Source organism: Saccostrea cucullata, unplaced genomic scaffold, assembly GCF_032062105.1.
Source record: "Saccostrea cucullata isolate Sc308-1 unplaced genomic scaffold, CSIRO_AGI_Scuc_v1 ctg1625, whole genome shotgun sequence".
Lineage (NCBI taxonomy): Eukaryota > Metazoa > Mollusca > Bivalvia > Ostreida > Ostreidae > Saccostrea > Saccostrea cuccullata.
The window spans coordinates 72,348-84,505 of record NW_026938936.1 but is presented as its reverse complement, the minus strand read 5'-3'; the positions used below and the strand labels follow the sequence as shown (position 1 = coordinate 84,505).

General features: G+C 34.2%; 1 protein-coding gene across 1 annotated transcript; it reads left to right on the top strand.

Annotated features, from left to right (window-relative positions):
* Window positions 1–2,129: 2,129 nt before the first annotated feature.
* Window positions 2,130–6,763, top strand: LOC134251866 (E3 ubiquitin-protein ligase TRIM9-like). The gene is made up of 3 exons (XM_062734290.1): window positions 2,130–2,211; window positions 2,536–4,175; window positions 6,736–6,763. The coding sequence occupies exons 2-3, from the start codon at window positions 2,548–2,550 to the stop codon at window positions 6,761–6,763; spliced, it is 1,656 nt and encodes a 551-aa protein (XP_062590274.1). The 5' UTR covers window positions 2,130–2,211; window positions 2,536–2,547.
* The last annotated feature ends 5,395 nt before the right edge of the window (window positions 6,764–12,158 follow it).

Sequence of the window (12,158 nt, the reverse complement as noted above, 5' to 3'; positions counted from 1 at the left end):
AGCTTTACAATTCCTCTTTACATAGTACTGTGAATGGAGGCATTTTACTTTGCTGAAAAAAAAATGCACAAACTGAGCTTGTCAGTGTCAAAAAAAACAAATGAACAGTCTTGTGATGAAAACAATGCCTGACAAGTCTTAAATCAAACTTTCTAGTTAACTCTTAAAATGAATGTTGTTTTAATAGCAATCACAAATTTTAAAATTTCCAAGGTAATTAATAGATTCATAAGAAATTTTTCTTCCTTAGTGGCTTACTTGACAGGCTCCGGAGTTTCATCAAAGTGTATAGTTTTCTTGATTCTGAGGTCCATCGTTGAGTCGTCATGAATTGTCTCCCTTGTGGTCTCCTGACTGAGCACGCCCAGACAAGACGCCGCCTCAAACAGGTTCAGCTGCTCCTTCAAGTCATTAACCTCCTCCTGTATCACAACATAATTATATAAGAATTAACAAAGACGATACCGTAAATCACCATTTATTGTGAGAAGATAATTTTCATGTAATTAAGCAAGAAAGTGTGCTCACGAAAATATTATCCTTAAATATTAAGAATTCCTAATGATTACATAGAGCAGTAACAAAAATTTGTGAAAATATTGTGGAAAAAAGGTGTCGCGAAAATTTATTGTTCTACAATAGTAATACCCATTCTTATGCAATTTATGAGTTTTGTTCGAAGCTTATGTCTTATTTTGTTGTATAATATATGAAATATGTCATGAATTTCAAGCTTAGGGTTGTGTTTATGTGCCGTTCCATTGGGACAACACAAATTAAAAAAAATAATTTTTAAGAAATCCTTCCCTCTCGTTAATATTTATTTAATTGTTTCAAACTTCAGTCCTTTAACCAATCAAAAATATCTTACAAAATTAAACGATTGAAAAACATTTTATTACACTGAGTCTTGTTTAATAAATTCAAGACACCCCAGTATCTGCTTCAACAGAAATTGGTTGGATTAGACAACAATCTGCTTTAGACAACAGATCTTCAATCTTTTCTTTGAGAACTTTGACCTCCTTGTCATGTCTCTGCTGGACTCCAGACAAAACTCTCTCATGTTCAACTCGAGCTCTGTTGAGACTGTCTGAAGCCCCCATCTCGGAAAGCTGTTGGTTCAAAGTCTCTATTGTACACTCAGCAGTCGGTGAGCTTTTAACTGCCTGGAAAGATTTCATAATAAAATATAATGAATATGCAAATCAAATAATTCAATTTTCTATTGGTAGTGTGGCATATGGTTATAAACAAATACTAGTTTTATAACTACATGTACTGGTCACACTTTAATTAACAAAATGTTATTTTTTAATAGCCAATTTCACTGCTTTCCATGCTCAATCCATTAATCTATTAATTTAAAGCAAGGCAAAGACTCCAGTAGAAAATAAATCCATTTTGTACATTCGCTTTGTATTATGATAATCCCTGATATTTTCATCGAAGATCTTGATTGTCATGGACAACAGAACTTGTAATCCCTGATATTTTCATCGAAGATCTTGATATCCCTGATATTTTAAGAAAAAAAAAACCTGATAGAGTTATCTCTTTAAATTTTAAAACATTGAACTAGTTTTCGGTTTAAATTGCAAAATACATTTTTTTATATTATATAAATAAATTCTAATGATTTTACCTAAGCAGCACTTGAACATTCTCTATTAATTATCATAGATCTTTTAAGAACACTTGATTATATAATAGTAGTACAGTCATGTTATGGGTGCGTATCATTACCGCTACATTTTGGAAATTTTCATTACCGCTACATAGTCATTACCACGACAAAAAATGTCACATTACCGCCACATATAAAAGTATACATTTCCACTACACTGTCTCTTTCACTAACCAGCCACTTAAGAGTGTACATATTGATTTAAAGTACAACATATACAGGCATAAGACCTGTTTTCTGCGCAACACGGGGAGATGAATGACGACAGACAACGGAAAAATTTTGATAAGAAAAGCTCACTTAAGCTTTCGGCTCAGGTGAGCTAAAAATGTTAGGAGAACACTTAGAAGTTTAGTTCATTGTATAGCTGCAATGATGACCTAGTTTTAAGCTTTAAGTTAAAAATAAATCTAAATCGTCTGACCACTTGATAACACAAGGAAACCAAGCTGTATACTCCTTATACAAGTTTAAAACGAAAGTAAAAAAAAATGTTGATTTTTATGGATAATTGACAGGAAATAGTGAGTATGAGATTGAATCTTTCTGAAACTTTTTTTTACATCATCAATGTTACAAATTAAATGCTAAATCTATAATCCAAAATTTTATATATTGTGTCATTGTTGTTACAGCATGGTAAATATCTATTTTAACTTCTTTGTATATAAATTTATTAATTTGTGAGTCTGTATAACTGACTTGATTACAGAACAACAGGTGTCTAAAAATGATGCGTGCACATGCATCAAGATCAGAATAAAATCTATGAAATTCAATGATAACATATGTACATCATTACTATGTACTTCAACCTCCAGCTAAATTTCATTTTATTTCAATCTTAGATCACAAAAGATATGACGACTGCCCAGGGACAGGACATTATTCGCTGTCAATTGTGTTCTTACCCCGTGGAACACCACTGTAATCTTTGTCATATTGACCTCTGTCCCTCATGCATACCAAAACATATGGCTGATAAATCAAGGAAACATGAAGTTGTAGAATACACTTCCAAAAAAGAACACACATTTATTATTCCATCATGTCTTACACACAAGAAATACCAATGTGAGACGTATTGCAAAGACTGTAAAATACCAATATGTCTTCAGTGCCTCATGGGTTCACATAAAAAGCATGATTTTACTGATATCAATGCTATTCTCCAAGAACATAAACAAAAACTTATATCTGACACAGAAGAACTGGAAAATACAATTGTTCCAAAATACAGAAACATCAATCAAGGTACAACTGCTGAATTTGACAAAGTACTTTCTGCCATTAAAGAACAAGAACATAGAATCTGCAAAGCTGTACAGAGAAAAAGCACTCAGCTTACAGAACAAGTAAGCAGTCAAAAGAAAGAAGCTATAAGAAAGAACAAAGAAAGCCAGTATTCAGCACAAAAAGCTGCGAAAGAAATCAATCAAATTGTTAAAGAAAATAAAGATATTCTTAAGGGTAATGATGTCACAGCCATACTTAACTATCAATCAAGGAACAAGGATTTCCAAAAAGGCCCTCAATTACCAAGTTTTTCTTCTCCAGAGTTACTCCCTGGTATCATAAAAGAAAACCAAATTGCAGAAATGTTTGGCTTTCTTCAGACTCGGGATGAACAGCAGAAAAAGCAAAGACTGCTGAAAATGATGGATGACCCTGTGGTACTATACACAATAGAAAGTCCTTATGGACACCATCGTAATTTTTTTCAGAGATTAGATCGTCTGCCTCAGCTGTGGAGAGTGCAGTGTATGGGGAAAAATAAGATCTTGACAAGTGGAAATGACAGAACAATCAAAGAGATAGACAGGACTGGATCTATTCTACAAACTATTCATACTAATGAAAATGTATGGGCATTAACAATTAATGCAAAACTGGAATCAGTGTTTACCTTAAGTAATGTTTCTCAAAAACAAACAGACATATATATTTATGAAAGGAACAAAGTTAATGTATTATTAAGCACACTTGTCTGGTTTCCCGTTGGTCTACATTATACAGTAAATGGAAATCTACTGGTGAGTATGCGATCTACGGATATGAAGATGAGTAGAGTGGTGAGATACTCAGGGACCAAAGAGACACAGATGATTCAGTATGATACTCAAGGACAACCTCTGTTTTCTACTGATGCTTTGAGTGTGCTTCTTCTGACTGAGAATGGCAATGATGATATATGTGTTGCTGATTGTGCTGGGAAGGCAGTCATTGTGGTGGATTCATCTGGGGGACTACGATTCAAGTATAAAGGCAATATCACTTTACAATCAAAATGCACAGAATTTAAACCATTTCACATTGCGACTGATGTCATTACTCAAATACTGATAAGTGACGACCCAAACATAGTCCACATTATAGACTGTGATGGTAACTTTGTCCGCTATATAGACCATCCGTGTAGTGGAGGACTCAGTATTGATACTGATCACAATCTTGTGACTGGAGACGAATATTCAGGAATTATTCAAATTATCAAATATCTAAAGCAATAAACAATATTATTGATTCAATTCAAGACAGTGTGTCGTCATTTCTTCGTTATTTCTGCCTTTTAACTTTGCAAAAAAAAAAAAAAAAAAAAAAAAACAACAGGCCCATGAGCCACATCGCTCACCTGAGCACTAAGAGTAGGAAAAAGTAGAAAATGGCTTTTTATTGTAAAGTTTAAATCCAAAAGTAGTCCAATGACCAATCATGGATTTGCTATTTTTTATAAAATGATTTTTAAAGAATTTTCCTATATATCTCTTTAAAAAATTTTGTCGGCCATTTTGGCCCCGTCCTACCCCTGGGGGTCATGATTTGAACAAATTTGAATCTTCACTACCTGAGCATGCTTCCATATAAATATGATCAATTATGGCTTTGTCATTCTTGAGAACAAGATTTTTAAAGATTTGTTCTATATTTTTCTCTGTAAACTTGGATTTCCTATTGTGGCCCCGCCCTACCCCTGGGGGTCATGATTTGAACAAATTTGAATCTTCACTACCTGAGCATGCTTCCATATAAATATGATCAATTATGGCTTTGTCATTCTTGAGAACAAGATTTTTAAAGAATTTTCCTATATATTTCTATGTAAAAATTTGGTTGGCCATTTTGGCCCCGCCCTATACCGGGGGGTCATAATTTGAACAAATTTGAATCTACACTACCTGAGCATGCTTCCATATAAATATGATCAATTATGGCTTTGTCATTCTTGAGAAGTAAATTTTTAAAGAATTTTCCTATATATTTCTATGTAAAACTTTGGTCGGCCATTTTGGCCCCGCCCTACTCCCAGGGGTCATGATTTGAACAAACTTGAATCTACACTACCTGAGCATGCTTCCATATAAATATGATCAATTATGGCTTTGTCATTCTTGAGAAGATTTTTTAAAGAATTTCCTATATATTTCTATGTAAAACTTTGGTTGGCCATTTTGGCCTCACCCTACCCCCGGGGGTCATGATTTGAACAAATTTGAATCTACACTACCTGAGCATGCTTCCATATAAATATGATCAGTTATGGCTTTGTCATTCTTGAGAAGAAGATTTTTAAAGAATTTTCCTATATATTTCTATGTAAATTTTGGTCGGCCATTTTGGCCCCGCCCGACCCCCGGGGGTCATGATTTGAACAAACTTGAATCTACACTACCTGAGCATGCTTCCATATAAATATGATGAATTATGTCTTTGTCATTCTTGAGAAGAAGATTTTTAAAGAATTTTCCTATATATTTCTATGTAAAACTTTGGTCGGCCATTTTGGCCCCGCCCTACCCCCGGGGTCATGATTTGAACAAACTTGAATCTACACTACCTGAGCATGCTTCCATGTAAATATGATGAATTATGGCTTTGTCATTCTTGAGAAGATGATTTTTAAAGAATTTTCCTATATATTTCTATGTAAAACTTTGGTTGGCCATTTTGGCCCCGCCCTACCCCTGGGGGTCATGATTTGAACAAACTTGAATCTACACTACCTGAGCATGCTTCCCCATAAGTTTCATCTTTCCTGGCACTATGGTTCGTGAGAAGAAGATTTTTAAAATATGCCACCAAATTTTCATTAATTCCCAATTATCTCCCCTTGAATGAGGGTGTGGCCCTTTAATTGAACAAACCTGAATCCCCTTTTCTAAAGGATACTTTGTGGCAAGTTTGGTAGAAATTGGCCCGGCGGTTCTTGAGAAGAAGTCGAAAATGTTAAAAGTTTACAGACAGACGGACAGACAGACAGACAGACGGACGCCGGACAAAATGTGATCAGAAAAGCTCACTTGAGCTTTCAGCTCAGGTGAGCTAAAAATGTAAAGGAAGGAAATAGGAGAGGTTGGCATGTTGACACAGTTATCTGGTAAGATAGAATCATTTCATCAACTGTTAGGAAGATCTTCAATCTTTTCTTTGAGAACTTTGACCCCCTTGTTATGTTTCCGTTGGACTCCTGAGAAAACTCGCTTATGTTCAACTCGAGCTCTATTGAGACTGTCTGATGCCCCCATCTCAGCAAGATGCTGGACCAAAGTCTCTAATATAGACTCAGCAGTCTGCAGGCTTTTAACTGCTTCAATGATGTATCAAAATAAATTATGATGAATATGCAGATCAAATTGTTAAATTTTCAATTGTATCTAAGTTGTCTCCCTTAGCAAAGATCATATGATGAGATGAATTTTGACAGAAGTAAAATAATTACCAAATCATTCAGTTTATTACTCTGTTGAGACTGTCTGATAACCCCATCTCAGCAAGCTGTTGGTTCAACGTCTCTATTGTGGACTCAGCAGTCTGTGAGCCTTTAACTGCCTTGAATAATATCTTCATAAAATATAATAAATATGCAGATCAAATAATAATATTTTCTATTGCTGTAGCTAGTGTGACATATGGTTATGAAAAAACACTGACAAATTTAAAACTACATGTAATGGCTACTTACACTTTAAATTACAAAATGTTTATTTTTTTTATATATATAGCCAGTTTCACTGCTTTCCATCTTCAATCCATTAATCTATTAATTTTAGGCAAGGCAAAGACTCCAGTAAAAAATGAACCCATTTTGTTCATTCTCTTTGTAGTATGACAAGTCACTGACATTTTCATCCAAGATCTTGATTGTCATGGACAACATTACTTCTTCCAAAATCTTAACATGCTTAAAGCTAAAATCTTTCGTACCATTTAAAAGATTGTAACTAATGCTTGATTATATGATAATGAAGAATTAAAAAAAAAATAGCAACCTGATAGAATTACCTTTTAAAAATTTATCTCATTGAACTAGGTTTCGGTTTAAATTGCAAAATATATTTTGGTAAAAATTATGTAAACAAATTCTTATGATTTCCCCCTAGCAGCACTTGAACATAAGAGGTCTTATATAGGCTATGCCTGCTGCCCAATCCATTTATGTACTTTATATAATAAAATATGTTCAAATCAAATCAAACATTCAACATTAATTATCATAGAATTTGCAAGAACACTTGATTACATAATAAGTAGTACAGTCACGTTACGGGTGCGAATCATTACTGCTACATATTCGAAATTTTCATTACCGCTACATAGTCATTACCTCGACAGAAAAGTCACATTAATATTACTGCTACATATTAAAGTATACATTTCCACTACAATGTCTCTTTCACTTACCAGCCACTTATGAGTGTACATGTTGATTTCAAGTATAACATATACAGGCATAAGAACTGTTTTCTGCTCAAGACGCGGAATTGAACGACGACAAATTTATGTGAACACTTAGAAGTTTAGTTCAGTGTATAGCTATGATGACCTTGTTTTAAGCTTTAAGTTAAAAAATAAATCTAAATTGCCAGACTACTTAATGACACAAGGAAACCAAGCTGTATATTTATCCATAAATCTCTTTACACAAGTTTAAAACGAATGTAAAAAAAATGTTGATTTTTATGGAGAATTGACAGGAAATAGTAAGTATGTGATTGAATCTTTCTAAAACTTTTTTACATGTTTTGTTACAAATTATATGCTAAAACTATAATCCGAAATTTTAGATATTGTTTCATACACAGCATGGTAAATATCATTTTAATTTCTTTGCATTATAAATTATTCATTTGTGAGTCTGTATAACTTACTTGCTTATATTACAACAGGTGTCTAAAAATTATGTATATATACATAAGCATCAACGGTAGGAATGCCACACTAACTTTTATTTCATAGATCTCCGAGACAACCGTTTTAAACAATGGTTTCAGCATTGAAAATCCAATATTAGCTCTTAATTATTTTATATGAATTTTTTGTTGTTTTTTTTTTTAAAGAAAATGCAAAAAATTATTTACATCAAAATTAGATGCTTTCATATAAAAAGCTTGCTGTAAAGGAATGCATCACATGAATACCTAATAAAATATGTAAAGAAAAGCCGTATATTAGATATGAAATTTTTATGAAAACAAGAGGCCCATGGGTCTTATAGATCATACCCGAGTATCATGCAACAACTTTCAAATGATAGAATTTGGTTAACATTTTAAGATAGATGATATGGCATTCACAATTTTGAAAAATGCATCTTTGCTCATCATAACTAGACACCTAGTATTTGCTTAGTTTGGTTACCAAGATTTAATGCATTTTCACTATATAATCAATAGAACCCCACCCTAACACCAGAACCCCTGGCCCTGGGGCCATAAAATTCACAATTTTAGTAGAGGCACTCTTGCTCATCATAACTATGTACTTAGTTAGTTTATTCAATACCCAGAAGCAGAGAAGATTTTCAAAGAATTAATGCATTTACACTATATAATCAATAGAGCCCCGCCCTAACACAAGAACCATTGACCCTGGGGCCATAAAATTCACAATTATGGTAGAGGCACTCTTGCTCATTATAACTATATGTACTTAGATGGTTCATTTAATACCCAGGGGCAGAGAAGAAGATTTTCAAAGAATTAATGCATTTTCACTAAAAAATCAAAAGAATCCTGCCCTAACACCAGAACCCCTGACCCTGGGGCCATAAAATTCACAATTTTTGTAGAGGCATTCTTGCTCATCACAACTATTTACTTATTTAATTAGTTTCTTAACTAGAGGCAGAAAAGAAAATTTTCAAAGAATTAATGAATTTTCACTATACATGTATAATCAATAGAGCCCTGCCCTAACATCAGAACCCCTGACCCTGAGGCCATAAAATTCACAATTGTGGTAGAGACACTCTTGCTCATCATAACTATGTACTTAGTTTATTCAATACCCGGAAGCAGAGAAGAAGATTTTCAAAGAATTAATGCGTTTTCACTATATAATCTATATAACCCCGCCGCAGCACTAGAACCCCTGACCCTGGGGCCATGAATCTCACAATTTTGGTAGAGGACTCAATGCTTATTACAATCATGCCAACAGTTTGACTGCTTGATATCCAGTAAAGAAGAAGTTTTTAAAGATTACACTAATTTTAGTAATTTTGGTCCTACCCATGAAGGCCCAGGGGGGCAGGGACCATGAAATTCACATTTGTTCCCCTTCACCCATAGATGATTTATTCCAAAATTTGTTAAAATTGGTTGAGCGGTTGCAGAGAAAAAGCTGAAAATGTTCAAATGTTAACATACGACGCACAACGACAGACGAAAACGGATAGCATTAGGTCACCTGAGTCTACTAAGGTGACCTAATAAAACTCATAATTTTTGAATATATTTTAACTTGAGGAGGAAATCTTCTTAAAACCAGTCACAACTTGGGAGAACATGTACGTTAATCATATTTTTAAAAGAAGTTACAATAATAATAAAAATAAAAATAGCTAAATTTTAGAGAAATTATTTTTTTTTTTATTTTGGCCAATCCCGATCAAAATTAAACCGATCCCAGCCATAATTGTACAATTATTGGAAATAAATAACATTTTCCCAAGAACACTAGTCTTATTAATTGTTATAAAGGGTAAAAATATTTTTGAACCTGACAATAAAATACTGAAACATTTGGCTGTGTATTTTCTTTTTTGCGGCTTTGGCGGAACGCAGCAACCGCTAAATCAAGTACAGCGATAAATGTCTTGCACATATACATATAAATAAGAATATGATTGATTGATTGTATATGGTTTAACGTCCCTCTTGAGAAATTTTCACTCATACGGAGACGTCAACGTATGCCGGTGAAGGGCTTCAAATTTAGACCTATACTCGGCACTCAGGGCCATTGAGCAGTGGGAGTTCTTTATCGTGCCAGCGCCTACCGTGACACGGGACCTACGTTTTTAAGGTCATATCCGAAAGACCCGTGACTTTCAATTCTAATGCCGAAAGCTTGGCAAAGGAACAGTCGCTACCTAATTTTACGTCTTAGGTTTGATGCGGCGTCGGGAACGAAAATCGAACCCTAGTTCCCGATCACGAAGCAAACGCGCTACCACTAGGCTACCGTAAACGGTCAATAAGAATATGAAGAAATACTCTTAATCAAATCTACGCTTATTCAACAGTCAATTTGTGATCGGGGGGTCGTGAGTTCGTATCTCGGCCGCGATTGACCTGGTCGATATAATTGGTAGCAACTGTTCCTTCGCCATGCATTCGGTACTTTGAATGAAAGTTGCGGGTCCTTCGGATGAGACCTTAAAAACCGAGGCCCCGTGTCAGCGGCAGGCGTTGGCACGATAAAGATACCTCACTGCTCAATGGCCCTGAGTGCCGAGTAAAGGTCAAAATTTGAAGCCCTTCACTGGGATACGGTGACGTCTCCATATGAGTGAAAAATTCTCGAGAGGGGCGTTAAACAATATACAATTAATCAATCAAAAGTTAATTTCCGCCTAATATCGTACACGCTAAATATAATACATTTACATAGGATTACTTCAATGTAAATACATGAAGAGGCAATAAATAAGCATTTTATTCATTTTGAGTTAATTTTGATTGGGATCAGTTTAATTTTGATTGGGTTAGGCCCAAATATTAAAAAGAAATAATTTCACTTCATTTTTTTCAATTTTTTAAAATACCTTTAAAAAATGATTTACAAACATGATGTCCTCAGTTGTGACCTGTTTTACGGTGTTTTTAACCATATGATTTAAAAAAAAATCACAAATAATGTCTTTTTTATTTTCATAAATATTTTTTTATAAAAAAATTTAAAAAGTCTAACCAGCCTTTCTTTTCATCTTTTATAAGATATTCATAAGATGCATTCATTTACAGCCAACTTTTAACTCACAGACAACTTATTTGGATATTTATACTTTTTTTTTAAAATTTTTTTTTGAAAAAATACAAAAAAAATTAGTATAAAATAATTAAGAGCAAATATCGGCCTTTCAATGCTAAAACCATTGTTTAACAAGAGGCCCAGGAGCCACAGCGCTCACCGAAACACATCAGCTAGGAAAAAGCACATTTCAGATCAGAACTGAAAGTTTACTGAGGTGGGCTTGAACTTAAACCCTCCAGAAATTCATCATTTGAACAAAAAAAGAATCTACACAACCTGAGGATGACTCCATATAAATATCACTAATCATAGCTTTGAAGTACTTGAACAGAAGATTTTTAAAGTTTCCCTATATATTCCTACGTAAAACATGGGTCGGTCATTTTGGCCCCAACTGGGTCCCAGGGTCATGATTAGAACAAAATAGAATATACACTACCTGAGGATAATTCCACCTGAGTTTCATCTTTCCTGGCCCAGTGGTTCTTGAGAAGAGAATTTTTAAAGATTTTTCCTATATATTCCTATGTAAAACTTTGATCGGCAATTTTGGCCCCACCCTAGCCGCGGGTCATGATTTGAACAAACTTCAATATACACTACCTGAGGATGATTACACATGAGTTTCATCTTTTCTGGCCCAATGGTTCTTGAGAAGAAGATTTTTAAAGATTTTTCCTGCATATTTCTATGTAAATTTTGGGTCGGCGATTTTGGCCCTACCCTAGCCTTGAGGGGTAATGATTTGAACAATCTTGAATCTACACTACCTGAGGGTGATTAGACATGAGTTTTATCTTTCCTTGCCCAGTAGTTCCTGACGAGAAGATTTTTTTTTAAAATGCCATTAATTTTTCTCTAATTAATAATTATCTCCCCCTGGAAAAGTTGACCAAACTTGAATCCTCTTCACCCAAGAATACTTTGTGCCAAGTTTGGTTGAAATTGGCCCAGTGGTTCTTGAGAATAAGATGAAAATGTTAAAAGTTTACGACAACAACGACGACAACAACAGACGACGGACAAATTTTGATCAGAAAAGCTCACTTGAGCCTTTGGCTCAGGTGAGCTAAAAAGGATGACTCAAACATCTATAAAATAAAAAGTTGGTGTGACATTCCACTTTAAATCAAATCTATGAAATTCAACAATTACTACATGTTCTATGTGCTTCAACCTTTAATTAAATTTTGTTTTAATTCCAGATCACAATAGA